Genomic DNA, 24,264 nt, shown 5'->3' on the forward strand with positions numbered 1-24,264 from the left:
CGCGCACACACACACCCCCCGATTCTTGTTTTTATTGGAATGCAGTTTGCAGCATTGCCTTAACTGTCTGTATCTTGAAGCATAATAGGGACTTATACCCATAAAATTTAAAGGTCATACTTTTATATACTGTAAATATTTGCATTTATATGACCCTTTTGAGACCAAGTTGAAGTTGAGATACTCAAGTATATAGAAGACCAGGACCCGTGTTGATGACTGGTTCTCATTTAATTTTGGAAGATCAATAATTTAGTATCTGAAGGGGTTGTCCCATAAAGCTCCCCATATAGTTCTGGAACTAAAGCTTACAATAAGACCCAGAATAACTGGAGATTGAAGGAAAATTCTGAGGGATGCTGCACTTTCTGACTACAGACTGATCTTCTGAATGGTATTTGCATTTTCTTTAGGAAGGTGGTAGTTCTGTTAGGGATGGAGAAAACATGTGGAGGTGCAGCGCTTGTTCTGACCCCCAGACAAGGAGGGTAGTCACTTATATCTTATCTCTTGAAAAGAGAAATTATTTTTTTTTTTAAGTGACTTAAAAAAAAACCAACGACCTGCCTGTGGCCAGAATTTCTATTCAAGGGCATACTGAAGTGTACCTTCCCTTTGGATTCTAGTTGTCCTAAATCGGATCTTTTTCCCTTATTCTACCAAAATACTCAGTGAGAAAATGAATGTAGCCAAAATAGGAGTTTTTCCCTCCCCAGGACAATTAGATAAGGCTTTCTAAACATTTCTCCCCTTGAGAAACCTCTAGTCCTTAATTTCAGAAGAAGAAAAGAGTTTTTTCTTCCTTCAACATAAAATTAAAGAGGGTCTAGATAACCAGCTTGATTACCTTAAACCATTTAAAAGTTACTCATACACGTAATAAACCTGAGCCTTCTTGGCAGGCAAAGTGTTAAAGAGAGCAAATGGGAAACTGCAAGCTCCTACAAATAAGAGGGCTTAATTTCTTTTTCCCTAGGCTTGCAAATATGCTTCCAAGTGCAGTATTATAAATGCTTAAAAACTTGCTGTACCGCAAAAAGAAGTGTCTGGCAAAAGACCGAGAAAGCATTTCTAAGTATGAATTACTAGCCTGGATATGGCCTTAGACTAAATTTTGTTCTGAGGATCGGTTTTGTTTGTTTCTGACCCTTGTTAGGGCAGGATCTATTTGCAACAAGCATTAATTTCATGGAGAATGTTTCTCTTGAGGTCTGCAGTTCTGTGATTTCTTTACTTTTGTTGATACTTTAAAACCTCACTAATTATTTTAATACCTTTTATATTATATATTCAAAGTAGAAATGTATGCTTCTGACTAGAGACTTGCTAATTGTAGAATTGGTTTTTTTAACGGCCTCCTTAGTCTCAGGCCTTTTTGTTGGTCAGAATTGTAACCACTTTTTAAAGTACTCGGGATTTACTGGTTGGTGTTTAGTGTTTTCCTTATAAAAATTCAACTTAAATGTTGCTGAAGAAGGATAATTGTATACAGGTGAAATGTATAGTATTCAGTTTTTGTGTATAAAGCGTGCTGTTCCCCTTTCGGTGTTTGTGTTTTCCCTGGTGCTGAAAAAGCAAATTGAAATGCAGAGAGCATAGGCAAAGTCTCAGATCTTGTGGAGACACAACCTATTTGATCTTTTTTGTCTCCTTCATTTATTTAAGTAAGAGGTAATGAAAAAAAAATGCTAAGCTACTATTGCTACTAAGTTTTAGTTATTTTTAAGAAGGGAATCCATATTATGCTATATAAATAGACAAAATGCAATTTACTCCATATTTATTAAATAAAAATGTGAATGTCTATCAACTATGAAATATCCCAGCATTGTTATCCTATATAAGGAATTCCTGTCAAAGTGCAGTATGGTTGTGTGATTTTTTTGTGTGTGTGTTCTCCTTTTTCCATTGAAGTTATTAATGCTGACAGTGTACTGTGTTTAAGAAATCATCACTGGGACACCTGGACTGTGTCCTTACTCATCCTAATCCTGTCTTCCTGCAGCCATTCTATTACAGAAGTGCCTAGAAGACAAAGCTTGTCTTCAAAATATGCGTGGACAGCCCTGGCTTTTAGTTGATCGAATTGATGAAATGCATATGCTTGAGAAATTAAACTGTAGCAGTACCCAATGCAGTAAACAGCTTTAGAGACTTGTTAAACAATTCAGCTTCATTTTAGTTAATGACTTCGAAAAGCTGTTTATTGTGAATAAGCTAAAGAGCAATGGAGATTATAATTATTATACAACAAACTCTTAGTTCTTCTTTCAAGGGTTTAAAAGTTCTCTCATTACATGCTATATTACAGTGGCATTACACTGTGAAAATGAGATAGATATGTCCAGAAGTGAGTAGAGTATTTGACTGAAGGCACGAACCTCTGGTGGTTATGGTTGAAATGGTGCCCAACCAGATTTACAAGCTGGTAGCTGTATGCTTGGGGGGAATGTAGAGATCTGGGGCTTGGGGCAGGGAGCGGGGGGGGAACGACACCAAAATACAGACAAAAACCCTGTCTCTGTTCAGATTGAGTGGGCTGCATGTATATCATCTGTAGCTTCTGTTGTGACAGAAACAGCCTTGTAGTCCAGTCTCCAGTTCTTCTAGCAAGGGTTTTTTTTTTTTCGCTGCTGGTTGGCAGATTCCTTCCTTTTCCAGTGTTCTTACATACATACATTCACTCGTTCTTCTCTTCTACATCTTCATTTCAAACTGCTTAGCTGTCATAGAGAAATCTGCTGCCTCGGTGGCAACTGAAAGCGAGTTAAGTAGCTTATCTAATAGTATGTAGCGGTTGCCTAATTGGAGTAGAAAATGCCAGCTTTAGCTGTTAAGTGTAAACAGGCTCTAAACCTAAAATGTAGCCAGCTGCAGGAAAACTAATTATCTTGAGAAAGGAAACAGAAAAATGGCTTGTGTAAGAGCTTGATAAAATGGTCTTGTTTCAGCTGGAGAAGGGGTGATAGACAGTCCTGAGGTGACTCTAACTGAAGCATAGTAATTGTGTGTGTGTTAGCATTCTTACTGTCCACCTTATCTCCTTATCTCTGTTTGAAATTATTTTTAGTGTATTGATGACAAAAAAGGTTGCGCAAGATGCCTCTCCTGCTCCTGTGTATTCTGGGGAGTTTATTACTTCAAGCTGTCATTGTCAAAATGGTAGTTATTTGGAGTCAAATTTCATGTTTTCTGCTGTTACACGTGCTTATGTCCTACTTGTCTTTCCTACCAACTGTACCCTCTAACCATTATTTGAAAAGAGGAAATGCATGTAATGTGAAGTTGGTACTGAATTAAGTTCAGGGCAAATGATTTTTCCATAATTTTTTGTGGTTCTGTGGTTTGCATTATTTTTGTACACAAACGGGAGTGGACTCTTACCAATTACTTCCAGTTATGGAATAAAAAAATGTGTGTTTTTTGGGGAAAAAAAAAAGTTTAAAACCTTAAACTTTGTTTGCATTTATTCTGATGAGCGCATCTGTTTATTTCCTGGTCTAGTTTCAGGTAGATCTCAGTAATGATATAATCACTTAATCAGTGAGGGTAATTAACTAATTGCAACTTAGACATGGCCTTTTAGATTCAGTGTTGTTCCATTTATTTTAAAAAAATATATTGATTGACAGGATGTATTTGGCTTTTGAAAGGTCTGTTGAACAAATAAGATCTGCAGCACTAGGAGAAATAATTGAGCTGAGTAATAACTTAATGTTAAGATAGTTTTATTCTCCTGTTTATACAGCTAGAAATCTTAGACATCTAATCAAAATATTGCCTGTAAGCATATACCAAGACATACAGGAGACACTGAAGCTTTTAAGTTAACACTTAGCTCTATATTTTGTTTCATCATTACCTTACATATTCAACTTTCAGAAAACAAAAAATAGCTTGTACCATGTTTTAAATTAGCTGTCTTGTAATTTTAAAACTGCCATCTGCCTGTAGTCAGGTTCTGTTCTGGAAAGTGTTCTGTTTCTTAGTTTCCTTGATCGAGGCTTTTCCCCTACTTCACTCTCACTTTGTATTGTGCTTTCTTTTCATTACTTTTTCCAAGGGAATGTAGATGTTTTAATGGTTCATAGGTAAAAATTCTTCCTCAGACAATGCGTGAGAACAAGAAGAAGGATTTCTACTTTTTTTATCTGTTTTTTATCTGTGCCACTTCTAATGTAATGAAACTGTGGCTGAGTTATAATAGTAAGTCCTGTCCCCAATAAAATGGGCAGTAATACAGCCTTTCTAGGTGTCCAAAAAAAAAAAAATCTGAGTTAGTGTACATGTGGGAGGTGGTGAGGGAAATAAATTTGGGTGCTATTGTTCCTTGTTTTTTATGAATTTCCCTTCCCAACTTTGGGCCTTGTAAAATGAGTATATCTTTATGACCTCAATTTCCTTCTGAAGTTTTTGGTTCCCATCAAGCTGAAGGAAAAGACAATTATGAGGAAGTACTTCTGAAGATTTTCTCAAGTTGTTTTGTTCTTTTAACGTTACAGTCCTCTGAGCATCAAACCTGTTCTCTTCCCTCTTCCCTGAAAACTTTGTTGATGTAAGGTCTGTAAATTCCAAGTTTGACCATGTCACTTTCATTCATAACTTTCGCAATTATTCCACTGGAATTCCACTGGAATTAACGGAAAACAGAATAGTTTAAAATGTGTTTTAAACCAAACTTAGATGATGATGTCATTTTTACTAACCATAAAAAAAATGCTTGTAAGGAATGAAAAGCAAGAGAAAACAATGCCTTGTGGTTTCTTTTTTTTTTTCTTCCCCTTTATATAGATGTATAATGACCTATGGCATAGTTTAAAATAGGAAAACACCTTTATATTAGTTTTTAGGTTATGTTGCACCTTTTTCAGCTCCTAAGAAATTGGATTCCTGCTGTTAACACAAATGAGAATATGTTAAGGCCTAGTATTCAGTGGAAGAGAATGTTAATTTTATACTGAAGATTCTGCAATCTGCACTGAAATAAATAAATAGCCATAAAAAGTGTAAGAAGTGCAAATGTGTTTGTCAAAATAAACTACCAGCCTTTACAATGACAGAAATCATAAGACAGTGTGGCAAAATGCTATTGTATGGGAAAGACTTCACTAAGCCTGCAGAGTAGGTAATGAGACAGTTTTGAGAAATATTCCTGGGCAAATAATTGCCACCAAAAAAAACCCCCACCCTATTCTAAAGCCCTCAAGAAGAGGGCTTTGATTGCCCTTAATTGTGAATAAACCCTAACAGCAATTTTAGGAGTTGAAGATCTCAGCACTGCTGGGTGACAACACTATAGTTACATGCTTCTCAATTGGATGATGAATCTGAATAAGGAAGTGTTAAGATAACCTGTAACAGGTGTTTGAACCTTAGTACAGTAGATTTTAATGTAATTCAAAGTTACTTTAAAACGCAAAACAGAATTTAAAAACAGAATAAATAAAATCCAAAGTAGATGGCTTTTCCAAAGTGCAGAGGGCTTAACAAAAAGGTAACTAAGCATTTGAGACATTTAATACGAGTGCATGGATCATCGTTCATTTGGGTGCTATCATTATTCCTCTTTACATGCCCCTCCCTTCTAATCATACTTATGCTTGAACAGGAAGGCTGAAATGTAGCTTGTCAAATATTAAGTAGACCCTTCTTTCAAAAAATATTACAGTGTGCTTAGGTGAGAAGCGTTGGGAATCCCACCAAACTCATGGGTACCACTGAATGATTGTATCTGGTTTCACTGAAAATCTAGTCATTATCTTAGTGTGTTGGAAAGGACAAACTGAAAGGTGGGCCTTCAGCTACCCTTTTCCATTCTCTGCAATTTACATGGTCTTCAGAGGAGAAGGGGAAGCTGCTGTAGGAGTTGGTTCCAGACCCTAAGCCATGGGCAAGTGTTAGTTCCCTAAGAGATCTGCCTACTGAAACCTTGTGCTCATCTGAGCTCCAAAAAGGCTGATGGTTGTGAGGATCAGGTACAAATTGTCATACACTAGTCTTATTTCCTTACACGTGGGAAAGGTGGGATGAAAGAGGAGCTATTTGTGCTCATCCATCTTGTTGGCTTTCCATCAGTGTCATAACTGACACAAGTCATTACAGGCCAAGGAGCCATGGGCTGTGGGTAGAAAAAGGAATTTTCATTTGAAAATAAATCTTGAAGACCTAGTTTTATTTATCTAATCAAGTGTACTGAGTCACCAAGTCATAAAAAGGAATGCTTAGGAAAGACTCCCATAAGTACTGGTTCCATTTACTTTATAGTAATTTCCATTATTAGAGAAGAGGGAGCAACCTCTGTAATCTAGACTTTCTTTTTAATGAAGTGAAGCACTTCTAGTGATGTGAAGTGTCAGGAGGGAGGTTGGAATGAACTGACTTGAGTGACAACATGCTACCAGACACAAATGGTAAACACACTGAGAATCGAGAGCAGCCTTCTGTAATATGGCTAGGCTTCTGCAGAAAAAATCTGTGAATGCAGTGAAAACATGCTATTTCTTGAACATCAAAGGATGGTGTACTTCTTCTGTTTAAAAGTAACTGAATAAAGTAGCAGAAATTAAGGTCAATCAAAAAAATTCAGTACTGCTGTCTACACTAGTATGGAGTGACCAACAGTATTGTCAAAAAGGCTACTGGAATAAAATGAGTGTATTGTACTGCTTCCTCACGATGTTCTCCAACAGTTTGCTGCTTGAGGATTTTCTGAGCCAGAGGACAACATGGATCTGTTTAATTATCTGATTTTTTTCTTTCACTAATTTGTTGTTTGAATCTATAAGTGTGCAACTTGGAATAGAACTTTGAAGTTTTACCTGTCAAGTAGGGAAATTTATAATTCAAAACTGAATAGCAGACATCTTTAGAATTTTAAAGTGAACTCTGCAGAAGAAAATACTTTTTCAGTATTCTGTTACAGGTATTGGTGCCAATAAAATATGTGGCAGTGGCAAATAATGTAACATGAGATAATTAGATGTCCAAAAGACATTCAGTAAACTTTTTTATTTAGAAAGAGATGAAGAATCCTTCAAAGGAGTGTATCTTCTTCAGCCAAAAACTGGCTTGAGTGACTCTCCTTGTTTATTCTAACAAAGTACAAATAATGAGAGGATGGATTGGACACTAATATTCGCAGATGAGAGAAATTTTTCTATTAGTTAAATTAGTAAGATTGCACTGTAGAGGTGTTAAAACAAGCTAAAGGAATTACTTCTAGGGAAGTAATTGTCCCCCTGTATTCAGCACTGGTGAGGCCGCACCTCGAGTACTGTGTCCAGTTCTGGGCCCCTCACCTCAAGAAAGACAGTGAGGTGCTGAAGAGAGTCCAGAGGAGGGCAACCAAGCTGGTGAAGGGTCAAGAGAACAAGTCTTATGAGGAGAGGCTGAGGGAACTGCGGTTGTTTATCCTGGAGAAAAGGAGGCTCAGGGGAGACTTTATTGTTGTATACAACTACCTGAAAGGAGGTTGTAGCAGGGTAGGGGTCAGCCTCTTCTCCCAGGCAACTAGCGACAGGACTAGAAGACACAGCCTCAAGCTGCACCAGGGGAGGTTCAGGTGAGACATTAGGAAAAATTTCTTCACAGAAAGGGTTATTAGGCATCGGAATGGGCTACCCAGGGAGGTGGTGGAGTCACCATCCCTGGAGGTGTTTTAAGGGAAGACTGGATGTGGCACTTAGTGCCGTGGTCTAGTTGACACAGTGGTGTTAGGTCAAAGGTTGGACTCGATGATCCCAGAGGTCACTTACAACCTAGTTGATTCTATGATTCTGTAAATGAAACTGTAATAGTAAACCATATTTATTAGCTCTCCATAAAGGGAGTTCCATAATTTTGTGAGAGGCAAGTTCCTACCTGCAGTAGTGACTTTGTACAGAAATAATTCATCAATTACTCCAATCACCTAGCAAAGCAACACAACATTACCATTATTGTGTGATGGTTATCATTTGAGTAAAACAAATGACTAGCAGTAAGTGACTGTCTGTTCTTTGCTAGACTGCCTATTATCATCATCATTTTTTCTCTATACCCAATGTGACTTACCTAGTATTGAGGGAGAGAATCCTGCTGAAGACTGAGGTCAAGCAGCAGGAATTATGCAGCATTCCCAAAGAAAGGAATTGTACTTTCCGGTTGCACAGAAGACTGCTTGAGCTAAAAGGTTCTGTCTTTCTGGAAAGCACTCTAGTGTGTGTGTTGACTTGAGACTGGAAAACAATCCTGTGATAGTCAACCTGTGAACAGAGGATAATTGTACACAACATAAGACTGAAGTTAACTATAGCTTGATGTTCAGGAACTTGCATATCATCTGAACAAAAATGTGTATACATTGGGGGATGGGGGGATCACAGAATCACAGAATGTTAGGGATTGGAAGGGACCTCGAAAGATCATCTAGTCCAATTCCCCTGCCGGAGAAGGATTACTAGATCATGTCACACAGGAACGTGTCCAGGTGGGTTTTGAATGTCTCCAGAGAAGGAGACTCCACAACCTCTCTGGGCAGCCTGTTCCAGTGTTCGGTCACCCTCACCGTAAAGAAGGATATTTAGGATCACCAGATCTGTTTTATAATGCTCATGCTGATGAAGGACAGTTTCATGTCTTCACAATAATCAACTGGAAAAGTAGCTATTTTTCAGTACCACAGCTCAGGAGGACCCTTAAGGTGTGTATGTTCTACGGTTAGTCACTGGTATCACCTTTGCTACGCTTCAATTTATGAAGGTTTTTTAGAGGAGATAAAACTTTCTTGCTCAGGATTTGCATGTGTACTCTCTTTAAATTGTTTTGCTAGTCAATGAAGGGGAAAGTGATAGTGTGTCTATATTGTGTAGAGATAGAGGGGTTGTATATGTACATTGGGTGTTGTCATGGTTTTCAGGTGGTAGTCTCAATCTCACTTATATGTAATAAAAATGAGGAATAGCTAGAAAATGCTCATATTCTAGCTTACATAATAAGTAAAAGCATACTTTAATACAAACTTTCTAAAGGAGGTAACAGACCTTCTTCAAGCCTTATTTTTGTCCAGATCATATCTACTGTGACACCACACAGTAAGTGCCTACTAAGAATATTGACTTTTGTAGAAGGTATGACACTGAACTAATCAGGCCTTGGATTTGATCCAGCATCAATCCCTCTCTTCCTGTGCTTTTCTGTAAAGACCCCTTTTTGGGGATGAACTCTTTTCTTCCATTTGGAGAGGTGATAGTCGGGTGTTTCCACCCACCACCACCACCTTGCACTGCTCGTTTCCTCACTGAAGGGACTGAGTGTAACCTGCAGGGAGGAGAGCAGTTTGGTGTGAATATGAGCTGGGGAGGAAAGGTGTTTTTCCTAAGTGTTTTAATGTTTGCTTCTTTTTATTTTGTTTCTGTTTCCCAATACCTGAGTCAGAAAATAAACATTTCCAGTAATCGGCAGTGAATTAAGTTAATTTTCCCAAGTTGAGTCTGTTTTGCCCACAGCAGTAGTTGGTAAGTGATCTCTCTGTCTTTGACCCATGAGCTTTCTCATTCTCATTATTCCTATTTTTTTCCCCACCCCACCTTTGTACTGCTGCAGGGGTAGTGAGCGAGCATCTGGGGGGTGTTTGACTGCTAGCCAGGGTCAGCCCACCACAGAAGCTAGAAGTGATTCAGTCTCTGCCCAGGGTTGAATCAGTCTTACTAGCCAAAGACCAAGATTGTATGAACATGTGTTCTGGCCATGTCTGTATTTGAGGTGTGCTCAAGAATGCTTTGTGTTTAGGTGGTCTGGAGCCATGCTAGTGTTATGTGCTACCATTCTGAGGGGCAGGGAGGGGAAAGTTTAAGGATACTGAAAAAGAGCCTTAAAACAAAATATACTGTATCTGCCTGACATGATGACAGACTGGGCAGTTGACAGTTTTACATGGCTAAGGCGAGATGGAAGCTTTACCCTCAGCTCCTTCTTAAAAGGTCTGATACTTGTCTGTAGTAGGATAGCAAGAGATAACATAGCTAGCCAAGCTACTGACATACTTGCAGATGTAACCTTGGTAACGGTGTAGTTCAGATGCACTTCCCTACTCTGTTCTCAAGGTTGATTTACATGCAAAGGAGCTCTTCGTGTGGGTAATGTTGTGGAGAAGAACAGGAATAGGAGACAACTCGATTCAAAATATTTATTCTGTATACTTAGTTTCACTTTAAGATTAATACTTGTTCTCTTTTTGGTTTTGTAAACATCCTTTAGATGTTTTGGGGTTTTTTTTCCATAAAATAAAACTTCAGAGATGGGATTCCTGACTTTTAACTAGTAGAAAGAGCATTCTTGAATATCTCCAGTATCTGATTACATTCATTAGTCAAAAAACCCTTTTTCTGTCACACTTTTATAAGCTTAGCCATTTGCTTTTGCAGTAATGTTTGTGATTTTATAACCAACCCATCTCTTCTTAGCCCAAGGAGACTATGGCCCTAGGCTGGAAAAATCCAGACTTAATGGCTTGAGACTGGGAGATTTGTTGATACACTGAGATCATACAGCTGTGTGTCTACTTTTTTTTTAATGGTATGGTGACAGTTTGGCTTGATGTACAGGATTAGCAAAGACTAATGCTTGATTTATAGTTTGTAAACTATTTGAAGATGCATATGGGGTGAATAAATGTGTAATTTGGGGACTCCCATTTAAACAGGTCAACTTAAAAAAATGTTTTGAGTCATCACTCATTTACATAGTAACAGTTGTTACTGTTTTTCTTTGTAAGATGAGGTGTTACAGATAGTCCCCCAAATTCTGTTATGTGTAACTCTTTTGTACTGGGAAGTTAATATCCCAATATCTCTACTCCTTTTATGATTAAGGGGTTTGAGTTAGTCAGGACTGCTGCAAATTGAGTTTAATGTTTTCATGGTCATCTTTGTTGTACAAAACCTAAATATAAAGGGAAAAAAGGGGAAGATTGAAATTGTTCAGAAGGGAGTAACTCAAGAAACATTTATACACCCTTGTAATTTAAAACTGTCACCAATTAGCACTTCATCATTAATCAGCCTGGGTAGGGAAAAGAAAAACCAATGCAAGTACTGCCAGTTCAGTGATTTGGCATCGTCTTCATAGAAGGGATCTGTTGAAGAATTATTCCAAATTAATCTTTAGTGCATCTTTTTCCAAATCACATAATTGCTCTTTATCTTTCTGTATTTTATTTCTTTTCTGTATATTTATTTCTTTTCCTTTATTATCCTTTAAAGTAAGCATCATCAGTATCAGTTTGAAGTTTTCTGGCTTGTTCAAGAAAAAACAATAACTTCCTAATGCGTTCTCAAAGCAAAATAATTATATGCTGATGATGAAAACAGCTGTGATGTAGCTTTTCAAAAGTGCCTTGAATGTTCAGAAATGTACTTTATCATGGATATCTAAGATATCAGTCATGCTGAACTCTTTGAAGTGTGTTATCTAAGAAATGTCAGTGTATAGTTAAATTATATATTTGCATACAATGTGTATGGTTAAATTACATATTAGAAACATAGAAATAATTTTAGTTAGGGATCTATCAGACACAACTGCATTTTAAATGTTTAGGTATTAGTCCAACCATAGCTGCAGCTTGGTAATAGACTTGGATCTGGGATCTTCTAGCAAGTTTGTGGTGTAAGGAGGTTAATTGTGTCCACCTGCCAAAGATGTTTTTACTGTATATATTATTTTAATGTGTCTATGTGTTTTAAAAGGGGCAAATTGCCCCCGAGAACGGAAGTCTAGTGCTGTGTCTGTGCTGGCTTATGGAGCTGGCTGAATGTAAAAAGAACACACAGAACCATCTAAAATTACATTGCAGCATCTGGAGACACCCTGGACATCCTGGCCTTCTGGAAAGGCTTTTGTCTCTCTGTGGTTATCTCTACTGCTGTCACCACTGAGCAAAAAAACACAGTCTGGTATTTGGACTGGTTTTGTGTAACTGGAGCAGAGATGCGTCTCTCTCATTTCTACAGAGTTACTTCTTGTCTGGTGAAAAAATGCGAAGTTTATGCTGCCAGTCTTGCGTGTATTTTTAAATACCTTTTAAAGGGGAAAAAAAACAGTGCAAAAACAGTCTAGTGACATCACCACAAATAGTCTCCTAGATAATGAAATACTTGGAAAGCTGGTCATTGGCAGTCTTTTACCTACAGAAAGAATCAGAGAAAGGATGAGGAGATGAGCCCTCTTGGGCAGGCACTGCTGAGGCTTAGTCAAGTGTGGCTTTCAAACTCCCTTTGTCTTTGTGCCCTTCAGAACAGTGTAGGCTGTTTAAAAGGTCTACAAATGGACAAACCACAGTTCAGTGATTCTTTTCTGTTGCTTCGATCACTTCATAATTAGGTTGTATCTCTCCATCCATCCATCCATCTTTTATGAAACAGTTCTGAAAGAAATAGCATCTGCTCATGCTGAATGGGGAAAAATGCATAGATTGTCTCTTAAAATATCTCTGTAAGTAAAAGCTACTTCTGAAGTTAAGTCAGAAGAATTGTCTGACGCAAGGGAAAAAAAAAAAAAAGTGTTTCTGATGGAAAGAAATAACGGTGGAGTATTTGCTTATTTGAAGCTGCTATGGAATTCTGTGCAATTTTGTTGGCCATAGGATAATGTCAGTGTTCCATACCTGACATTCTCTCACTTCCTTTACCTGTATAAAGATTTTTGAGACCACTTACTATTACTGCTGTAGTTCCAAGAACGCTTGAGAAAATCTATACTAAGATCAATAGACAGACACTTTGTTTTTTTCTGTTTTGTAGGTAGTGACAACACAACTCTGTCTCCCAGGAGAATGTACACAGTGAATCTTCCTCCGGAGGGTTATGTTGCAGTTACTCCAAATGCTATTAGTATTTCAGTTTCTGAACACTCAGATGGTAGTGCTGATTCAACAGGTAAGTTTGCATGGTCGTTACTGTGATGAATTTTTCTCAAGAGAAACATCTTAGCAACTCTTATCAAGTAGATCCAAATTGCAACATTTAAGTATTTAAACTGTTGCTGCCAGTGGGTGTCACTGTTTTGCAACATAAGCAAAATGAGGATGTACATCCTTGTGGGTTCATTTCCGTTAGAATTTGAAGACCAGATTCAACATTTGGTTACAGCCATACAGCGCCACTGATCTTACTGAAGTTACGTAAAGTGTAACTGAAGACAAAGTCTTCAGCTTCTCCCACTCAAGTGCCACATGTATATTCATGTTATGCCTGCTTACAGTCATACTATTTTATTTAAGAGTAATTGTTAGATAAAGCTGTTTTAATAAGTCTTACTCCTGATGTTCTGAGGAATTGGGCAAAGACTTGACAACCTTTCAAATTTACCTCTCCCAATTAGAACAGATGTTCACCTGATAGGAGTTGATATGGGGAGATACCAATCATTTAGCATTGAGAGGCTTTCTGATGAGAAACTGTGACCAGGTAACTGTGGAACCAGTATTCAGTGTTGTGAAAGGAAACAAGAGAAGCAGCACAGCATCTGTAAAGAAGTGGGCTCTAAGCTAACCTCAGTTAAAATCACGGTTTTCTGAATGTCGTTGCCAGAATTAAATTGATTCTGTCTTAGAAAGAAGTCCTAAGCTTAGATAAGACAAGTTCATATTGTTTTTTTCAATTGCTGTGTTCATGTGGGTGTATGTTTGTCCAAAAATGTGTATTCACTGTCATTTGCTGCTAGGGGCAGTCTGCAGCACAGTTCTCTTTGGACAGTTCATTGGGTTTCTGTTTTGCAGCGTGTCAGCTTCAGGTTGCTTATTCTGGCATTGGAGCACCCATTCTCACCCTCCATGCCATATAATCTGTTTGTTCTTTGAGATCTCCTTTCAGATATTAGAGGGGTGGTCCCCTTCTTTATTTTGCTAATAAGACTAAATGAAGTCTCCTAATACTTTGTAGGTAAATAGACCTATAACATTCACTTATATAGAGGGACTTAAGTGCCTTCTAAATAAAACATTAGAAGGCAGGCCTCTGAACACAACTGCAACTGAGATATATCCTTATTAAGGATATATCAACCCAGAACTTTTGTGGCAAATTTACTCAGCTTCTGTTTAAAGTCTATGAATAAATCAATACATGGTGCATATTAGATGTTGATATATTGCATAGCAGTAAAGTAGAATAGAATTTAGGAATGTGTTATATTGTCCCTTTTTAGAGTCGTATAAATATTTGTCTGGTTTTACAGTGGATAGATTATTGAACAATGGCTTTACTTGCTCATTTTTTAGATTTAATCTTTTCCTCTAGTATTTCAAAACAAACATACTCAACCATGATAACAACAAGTAGTGTTCTGGTGTTGGTTAGTGACAGTATTGACTGTTGGATGGTGATTTCTTTTAGCTGATCTCAGTCTCATTGTTCTGGAAGAGTACATTTTGGACTTCAGCCACTTTTTTAACTGTTTCCCAAAATGCCAGATGAATTTGTTGACTTATTTTTGGATTGGTTTGTTACTTGACTTTACAGTTTATCACAGAATCAAGAAAAATTAAATTTGAAGTGGTCTTTGGAGGTTTTTAATCTATGTTCTCTTTGAAAGGTAGTTTGATTATAAATATCATTCTTGCCAGGTATTTGCCTAATTTGCTTAAAAACTTCCCTGTAAGGAGATTTTTCTTACATGCCCTTTTTCATTTGCTCCAGTGTTTCACTACCCTTTCTTGCTGCAGCTTAAGGCCCTTTTGTTTGTTCTGTCTAAATATGGATTGCAGAATTAGAGATCTGTGCTAATCCTGCAAGGTTGAGGGACATGGTTAACTTTACTCATGTATGTCTTTTATAGTATTTAATTTAAGCATATACATAAAATCTATTGCAGGATGAAGGCTGTGATTTCAGGCAGTGCTCATAAAACACAAAAGGAACAGTTTAGTCAATCACACCATGAATTATTTGGTTTGCTTGCCTAGATTTAGTTGTATATCCTTATCTAGTTTTTTTTCCAGGAGAAGGGTCGGGGCACTCATTGCAATCTACCATCTGTAATGGAGTCTCCTTCCTTACCAGTTCTGTGTGGGTGGAAGCGTTAGACATCTCGGGGGCTTTCTCTGTAGAAACGCTGGTTTTAGCTCTGAGGCGAGTGCCCACCATCCTGGCAGACACCTAGAGCACTTTCCGGGGGTGTGGGGCTACAAGCAGGGTGCACAGCCCTTCTCACACAAGTGCCCTCTCGGTCCCTGGTCGCAGCGCTCCCTAGGGCCATTCAGATCTCCCACGGGTGCACCTGGCAATGCCTAAGCCACGTCAGCCTCTCACGAGAGCTGCTGGCTCCTGGCAGGGTCTCTGCTCCTCCTTAGCTTTCCCTGGCACCAGCAGCCCCCCATCTGCCTTGACCTAGTGCCCAGCCACAGAACTGGCTGCTGCCCCTGCTGCGTGCCTTGTCAAATGCCTTGTCTTTCAAGAAAATAATGAAAATTAAATTTATCCAACATTCTTAGACTAGTAAGTTAGACTTAAGTGTCTTAATTTTTTAAAAATCCCTTGACTGTTTTGGAGGAATAGAGTCACTGTGATGGTGTGATCATGTCAGCCCTCTGACTGAATTGAGTAACAGGGATTAGACAGTCAAGGGAGGAAATAATGCAGAGAGTTTCTTATGTTTTCCACATAATTTTCGTATTGACTTTGGTACATATTAATGCACTGGTAACTTTCTTTTAGCAATAGACTTTATACTTTTGACAAGGGCATTAAAACATATTAAAAATGTGTAATGTTCAAGCTACAGGTAAGTTATCACCCATTAAATTCTGGTCATAAACTCAATATCATCATAGCTTAAAGCTCTTAAATCAGAGATCAGAATTAATTTATTTTTATTATCTATTTATCGAGAAATACTTCTTCAGGAGTAGTCACTTGAGAGATACACCATCATGTTTAAAAGGATGTTTGATATGAAAGGAGAATCCAGGAAACTTTAATTATGTGTTCTGTAACTTACCAGGAAGTGGTACCTTAGTTTTGATTTGTTTTGGTTTTTAGTTTCATAAGATGAAGTTAAATTTTGGAGTTCTTGCTTCTTATTCTAAGACAGGTGAAACAATAGGAAATACTGTATCTCGCATTAAAATAGGAGTGCTTAGAATGTAACCTTATTCCTTCTAAAAGATAAACTGTTCGATTTGATTTCTCCAGCAGTGTTTCTTCTTGGATACTAAGCTATGATAATAGAATGCAACATATAAAATTATTTTATTTGTGCACAGAACAATGTGATGGCTTATAATTTCTCTCTGAAGTGCTTTAATATTAAATTCATATTTTTATGTAGAGTCTCAAAGTGATGTTTGGTGTTTCTTAGACTCATGGCAGAGTAAATTCCTGACCTAGAGACTGTGGAAAATAAAAAGACTGTGCATGTAGGAGTTCAGGAATATGCAGTAGTTGAGGGCACCTGGAAGAGTAGATAAAGGGAATTCAAAGAAAAGTGTTCTTAGGGGTTTTTTTATTTTTAATTTCATAACCTATTCTTTTTGTTCTTGTCAAGTCTCACTCATTTTTCTTTCATATTTTTGAACTGCAATGCAGTATTCATCTGATAATATCCTGTTGTTACTATCTTGATAACAACCTACCCAGTTTTGGTGAAACCCTTTATGTAGACAAAAGGAGCAAGACCTAACTGTGCTTTATCCTACCTCCCAAGGGGTATGTTATGAGACAGAGTTTTAGCTAGGAGGAAGAGTTCGGTCTGGATGTTCCATTCCCATGCTGAGAAGAAGTCAAGTTAGAGAAATAGAAGAAAGCAACCCATTTTTTTCTACCTTTTGGTAGCTGGCAAGTCTGCAATGATGTGGAAGGTGGTACTTCTGTGGGACACTTCCTCACCTAGTTAAATTTGCTTGTTGGCCTGAGGCAGTGCAATTGTACGTGATAGATGTACACAAGTTAGTTGCTAATGTAGCTGGCCTTTGGACTTTTGGTTTTTATATTTGTTTCTGTCAGAAAGGGCAATACTGAAAAGAATCGCTACTGCTGCAGCAAGAGGTACAAGCTGAGGGAATGAATTGAGATCTCATTTACATACAAGTAAATCAAGTTATTAGAATGAAATGCGAAGTTATTAGCTATGTCAGTGAAGGATAATGACATTGGGGAGGGGTCCTTAGCAGACCTCCTAAGAACTACTGCATTTCTTGAGTTTCGTTCTGCGGGCAAAAATGTTTGGACTTACTGATCAGCAAAAGATAAATTTGGTAAAGGCATAATCAGGTAGTCTTTTACCTGTCTGTAGTGTCTTGATTCACCTAAGGTTTAAGGCAGCCATTTTAGGAAGACTTAATAATGCCTAAGCCTGTGTTTGTTGTTAAGGAGATGCTAGTATGAATCATGTGTTGACTACTTACGTTCTTGGCATGTGGTTGGGAATGTGATAAGTTACAGAAGAGATATCCTCAGCGCACACCAAGGGAACAATATGTTTTAAGCAGCTAAGGCCGCAGCAAACCTTTTCTACTGGTAGGTAGCACCAGTTGTGAAACTCGAGCATTATGAATCTTTTTGCAGCCTTCAAACCAGAGGGATCATTAGGCCATGTAATTTAATCTTCTGTACCTGTTAGAGACGTCTTACCCCATATTGAGCTCAGCAGTTTGTGTTTGGAAAAAAAAAAATACCATGCACTCACGGAGGCTCCACTACTTTCTGGTCATTTGTTCTAATGGTTAATTGGCCTCACTCTATTTAAAAAAAAAAAAGGCAATTTGAGAATTGCTTTTTTTTCTGCCTTCCCCCATTTGAGAAAAGAGCCTTTAAGCAATATTTTCTTCCCACAAAGAAGAACAGTAATCAAGTCACCATCAATCTTTTTTGATTAGATAAACAGATTCACTTGTGTATTGCTCTAAGGTATTTACTTCAATCCTCAAGTCACTTTTGTAGCTCTTTTATGTATCTCCCTTTTCACAGCATCCTTTTAAGAATATAAACTCCAGTACTGCATGTAGTATTTGTGGTTTCAACAAGACCATATGTTGAAATAAAATAGTCTTTGTATTTCTACCCACTACTTTGAGGTTTTTTATGTGTCAAAAAATTGCATCAATGTTTTTCTGCCACAGCATTCCACCAAGAACTCTGGGTATTTGATACATTGATACCTTGGCCATTGTCAAAAGTCAGGCTCTTGGAAAATGTTTTCTGATAAACAACTGCATTTGACAATGTTTAAAATTTCTGTGGTTTAGAGTCTGGTTGTTTTCTTTGGTTTTATTGTTTGGTTTGGGGTTTGTTTTTTTGTGGGTTTTTTTGTTTGGGTTTTTTTTTTTTTTTTTAGAACTAGGTTACCAAGTAGTGCTTATGTATAACTTCCCTGTTCTCATTGCCTTTTTTTTTTTATATAAATAGTAATTTTAATGTTAATCACTGATGAACTCCTGTGAATCAGGTTGTCTTGTAGTATATTCTGTCAGCTGCTCCTAGATTGACTGTCCCAAGTCTTGTGGCAGTTTCTTGTGTTCTGAATATTTAAAGCTTTTAACAAGACAAATTGAGGGAACTGTGGCTATTTGGGGGTGAGGATTCTGCATTTGGAAACAAAAAGTAATAAAATTCTTTCCATCCAGTTTCATTCCATTAAAAAAAAAAATGAATAACAAACCTATTAAAGGATGCTTACGGATAAAAATCGTATCTAATTTAGGACTTCATTAAGTATGCCTGAATAATGAAAGATGCTAATCATCTCCAAATAATGAGATGCTAAAGTACAGCTTTTAACTTAGTATTATAGTCAGTGTTCTGTAATACAGGTGTGCCAAATAATTTTTCAAATGATAGCATTAGTAAGTAAATATGACTGATATGCAGCTGGCCAGATTTTTCTCACAACTTGCTGAAAAGAGAGAGATTTTCTGTCCTGCATTCAGCTACTTCTAAAACTATTGCTGTAAGGTTTGTTTCTCTCTCCTCCTTTCCTCGGACTTGTAAGCATGGATCTTTCTTCTTCTAGAGAGGATAGTATGGACTTGCAGGTTGAAAACTTATTTGTAAAAGAGTTATTACTTTAAAAAAGTGGTTTTCAATAATTCAGCAAGGAAGAAGCAGTGATTATATGGTGGCTCTGGCTCTTTGGTATTTCTAATGGTCAGGCTAAGTTTTTTTTATAATTAATGAATTCTAGTTAATTTTAGATGTTCTGGTTTTAATTCTCTGCCAGTTTGGATGTCACTGTTTATTATTAAAACAATATCTTTGTGAGTGATAAAATTGTAGGTGATACCATTCTGTTATTTATCTCTGTCCGTGCAGAAATCAATGTATGACTCCCAGTTTTGTGAATGGCAGATTTTCCTGAGCTCCCAGCAGCTTCAGGCATTCTCACGTGTATATCATCCTCGGAAAGCAAGCTGTAGCAACAATGACACCTCTGTTAAGGCTGTTAATATGACTTTCCATAATGTTGCTGGTGTTTATTGATTAATCAATAACTTGGAAGGGGAGATGTCTGTGAGGTTAAGAAACTTTCTCCTCTACAGCCAGCTTCTTCTTCAGCTTAAGCGTACCTGACATTTTGGAACCAGTTGCAGCAAAAGATGCCACAAACAAGTAGAGATATTGGACAGCTATAGCTGAAGAATTCTGTACCTTCAAGTGTTTTCTCCTTGAATATCCTTTCTGCAGACCTTGTATTTGTTGATAGATGCAGTGACATTCCTAATAGATAAAATCACCACAGTTTTCTTTCTGAAATTGAATAAGATTAAATAAGCATTTTTATTTTCAGAGTTCAGATAAAGTATTTAATCATTTGTTATCTCAGGCTTAATTTAAAAAAAAAAATCTAGATCCAGTAGTGCTCATATTTACACTGACATGGTTATCAGTTGACTTACATCACTGGAATTAAACTGCAAGATTAAGAAAGACCTAAATCAACTTCTCTAATTTAATACTGCTTTGGAAAAATTTAAAATCCTGTTCTATCTGAACAGGAGAACGTTTCCTTTTTAAAGTGACACCTGATTTAAGAGTAGTCCAGAATTCTAGTCAAGTGTTTTAACTTTTAGCATCTTGACTTCCAAGGAATTAAATGTATACTTAAAAGGATGTACCATGCTGCAAAAGCTAGCTGATTAGTGTGATCATTTCTTGTTGGAAATCTTTCTTTAGTGTACTATATGTGATGGAGATTATAAACATGTGAGGTAGGTGTAGCTTGGGCAGTCATTTACAGAAAACATCTCCAGACCACCAGTATCCTGTAGCAGTATTATAAGCAATGTCAGTGATCTGTCAAGCAGCCAGCTAGAGTGGAGTAATCATGTCTCTTGATTTCACAATGAACAAGAAGGTGAGTGTGAAATTCACCAAGAGATTCACTGCTGCCCACTGAGGGTTTTTAAACACAGGATTGGGCTATCAATTTTAACTCTTAAGTATGAATTGCTAATTTAGGTTTATATACAATGTAGAAACCAGTCATTTCTAACTACAACTGTCTGTAACTATTTACATCTTCTAAATGCCAGTATATCCACGAGCATATGGGACTATTACAGAACTCATGCATCATGATATGGATTAGGCGTTGTTTAATGTCACTGGAGTCTTCAGTAGTTCTTGTGTGATAGTTTCTAACATTAAGACATTGGTAGACACCCCATTAAAAAAAAAAAACAACAAAACCAAACAAACAAACAAAAAAACCAAAAAAACCCCAACAACTCAAAAAAAAAAAACTCTGGAAAATGTCTTTGGAAGTAGAACAGCAAAGAATTCTGCCCCAGATTTTTAGTCCAGATTTGTGTGCGGTGTTAGGAAAGGCTCTAAATGCTGAAAATGTAATACACTGGTAATGGTTTACTTTAGCCATGGCTACGTGTTTTTAAAGGTTTATTAAAGATCTTTGATTTATATTTCTATAACTGTATATAAGTACACTTACAGATGCTATAAGTGTTAGTTAACTTTCTGCATGCTTTTGAGAAAGCTTTGAATACTTGAATAACAAAATATACCCTTGAAATGAGATCTCATTCCTGCGTGTTTCTGTAGTGCAGAAAAAAATGTACCCCTCATCTTGGTTTATGCGTTTACATTTTAACAAGGTAAAGAGAATGCTTGATTGGAACCCAGAGGGCAGATGTGTGCTTAAGCAGAGTAAGAACTCACCAAGAAGTGCGTTTTTAATGATAAATGTTTATTCTGGCCATTACCTTCGCTTTCTGTGGTGATTCTTGTCCGTCATCTTTTCTTTGTTTCTTATTCCTCCGTGATACAATCAGTGTCTCAAACTGAATCTCCTCTTCTTTACATGTCCGTAAGTCTGAAAGTAATTTGATTAAAGTAGGTTCAGCTTGTTGGGTGGCAGTATGTGAAGCAGGAGGAGAGGGAATTAGGGCTTTTCTCTCTGTGGCATTTTTTTTCTTGCTTCTTGTTTTATTTTAAATTACAGTCATGACAAACATTTTAGTTGAGTGTCCCCTTCTCTAGTAGATGAGCCTCACAGAATAAAGAGGCACTGTGGCCTTCTATTTTATCTTCTTTCCTCACTGCATCCCTTTAGCTTCCCGTATCATTTTTTCTGTTCTTGCCCCCCACCCGCTGAGTCACTTTTCCCCTCTCAGCTGGAGTGTGCTGCCCCTTTCTCCCTCCTTGCAGCTGTGTTGCAGGCTTCCCGTCGTCATAGTGACAGTCGGCAACTCATTGGAAAGGAAAAGAAATAGAGAACAGCACCAACAACCACCTTAGATCCCAGCAAAACGCCGGCGCTGTTATAATTGCTGCCTCACTTGAGCAGATGCCTAACGCTTTGGAAATCTGACACTGCTTGACTATTTTCACCTCCTTATTTCATAACGAAAATATAATCAAGACCTAAGCTTTTGTACTTAAATCGTCACGGAGCAGCAGGGTAAAGTCAATAGAGTGCTAGAGTAAGGGGAGAGGCATGTCGGTAAACTTACAGCTTGGTCTCTGGCTGTTCAAGTGCATCATCATTCTGTATCTCGGTTCATCGCTTGTAAAAGCAGGAAATTTGATTCTTCTGTAGATTTTGAAGAGGTTTCTGATCACTATTAATATACATTATATTTTCATTTTGTCTATCAGTTGTGTAGCTGGTTGCATGTAAAATTTTAACCTCTGCTGCTCTGCTATTGTCTATGAACCTGTTGGTATTGAACCAAAGCAACATGTTGCTGTCCTACCTCAAGACCCAAACATCCCCTGACAGACAACACACTTGTGAATACTAAGCAAAAAATAGGGAGCAGGGAAAGAGGAAAGCCATTTGAGTGCAAAATTTCTATTGTTATGTATTACCCTGCTGTTTAAATACTCTGGACACTGTAAAAACAGTAGAAAGCTTATTTCTAACATGAAGGGGCTTACAATCAGTATGGCTGAGTGGACAAGGAAAATGAAGACAGCAGGAAAAAGAATGTGTGAGTAGTAGTAACTATGTCTTTTTTTTTTCTTTAGCAATTTCGAGTAGAGTGTCTCCGTTCAGTCTCGACTTGGGAAATGGCTTGATCTCATATCCTTTGCCTTTGTTTACTGTCCTCTGCAAAATTTACAGGTAGCAGTCTTTTAAAGTACTGAATAACCCGCTGTACAACCGTAACCTGTGCCCAGGAAGCTTTGAAAATCGTCCTCCATCCATCTCCCTTTCCCAATACTTCTGTTAAATAATTTTCTTTGCTACTTTCATGCTATCTTCCTTCCATTTTATCACTGCAAGTGGAAATTGTTTCATAATTGGAGTACACCCTTTTAGTAATTTGAACTGTAACGGAGCCTTCCGTATAGTAGACTAATGGAGAGAAAAGAAGTCCCTGACATCACGGTAGAATCATGATTGCTGAGTATTACAGGATTTACATTGTATGTGCCATGCATCAGTCTCTCTCACCCTCTGTCTTCCCAGCAATCTGTGGAGGGCTGAAAAAAATGGAAGTTATGTTGATAAAGCAAAAGACAAATACCGATGCGCACAAATTTATTGCTGTAATCTAGCGAAAATGCACTACAGGCAATCTGAGCGCATTCCAAGGTTCCCCAGTTGCTTTGAACAGCATGTTCTGGCTGACCAAAGCTACTACAGTTTTTCTTATTGCTACCAAAGTTGTGTATTCCTTTGCTGTGTCTGTGTACCTTTAGTTTCATTTCCTGGCTGCTTTGGCAGTATGCAACTGCAGGAGTAGGCATTAGGGCAAATATGCAGTCTCTCCTGGTAAAGAGTAAATCACTTCAACAGCTGCGTCTCTGGTTGACACAACTAGTTGGTTTGTATCCAGCTGATGATGCTCCACCTCACAAGCTCCTCTGCCTGAAATCCCAGTGTTCTCAGACTCTCAACTGGTATAATCAGTACAGCTGTACTGACGTGAATGAATCTACGAATTTGCAGTAGCTGAGCACCTTGCTTTGTGTGGTTGTAGTGGGGAACATGACCTTCACTGACCTGTGGACCACTGCCAACATCTGACACTTTTCCTCCCTTTCTTGATGCTGATATTTTAAACAATAGTCTTGAGCCTCCAATCTTAGCCTAGCTGGTCTAATAGCAGGTGAAGTTTTGTGTGAATTCGTACCTGTTCTGCCTGCTTTTGTACTTTTTATTTCTGGGTGGGTTGATGATATTTGGCAAGAACTTCCATACATCTCTCCATACAAACTATCTGTCTGCATCTTGCTGCTGAGGGAGTAGGAGAGAACTCAGAACCAGTTTTATGGAACTATTTTTGCTTCATTAGGCTGATGATACCAATTTTTCACCAATCTAATTTAATTAAGTATGAATGAAAGGTTTCTTAAGTTACTTTTTTACAAGGGATCAATTAAAAGCTGAAGTCATAAACGTCAGGAACATTGAGAGAATGCAACATAAGCCTAATTCACTGATAAGTCCAACTTTAAGCTGTGTAGAACACGATGAAAAATGCCATGTGGCCTGAAGTGTCACGACTGCTAGAAACAGATTCTACCAATTCAAATCTGTTTAGTACACTAGTCTCAGTGGGTGACGCGGTGGTGGGATTTTTGGAACCAGGACCAAGGTGTGAGTGGAACACTGGACTGGATATCCGCATTCTTGCACAGCTAGCCACAAAAATAAAATTTATTTTGTTGCTTTGCTTTTCACTGGCAAATAGCAATTGCACTGTCACAGTGCCAGGTATAACATTAGATAAAAACTTTTTTTTGGTAGCTTGAGTAACGGATGACCCAGATGCCAAAATCTTAAGTATAATGGGACTGCAATGGTTGCAACACCTTAAAGAGAACA

General features: G+C 37.7%; 1 protein-coding gene across 7 annotated transcripts in view; it reads left to right on the plus strand.

The window, feature by feature from the left end:
- ERICH1 (glutamate rich 1) overlaps positions 1-24,264 on the plus strand; it is a 98,360-nt gene that overhangs the window by 21,760 nt on the left and 52,336 nt on the right. For all 7 annotated transcript variants that reach the window (XR_011048380.1, XR_011048382.1, XR_011048379.1 and 4 more), the window contains exon 3: positions 12,780-12,914. Coding sequence is in view for 3 of the 7 variants with exons in the window: in XM_068403267.1 (XP_068259368.1) it covers positions 12,780-12,914 (135 nt within the window). In the remaining 4 variants the exon portion in view is untranslated. The remainder of the gene's footprint in view (positions 1-12,779; positions 12,915-24,264) is intronic.

Source organism: Nyctibius grandis, chromosome 1, assembly GCF_013368605.1.
Source record: "Nyctibius grandis isolate bNycGra1 chromosome 1, bNycGra1.pri, whole genome shotgun sequence".
Classification (NCBI taxonomy): Eukaryota; Metazoa; Chordata; class Aves; order Nyctibiiformes; family Nyctibiidae; genus Nyctibius; species Nyctibius grandis.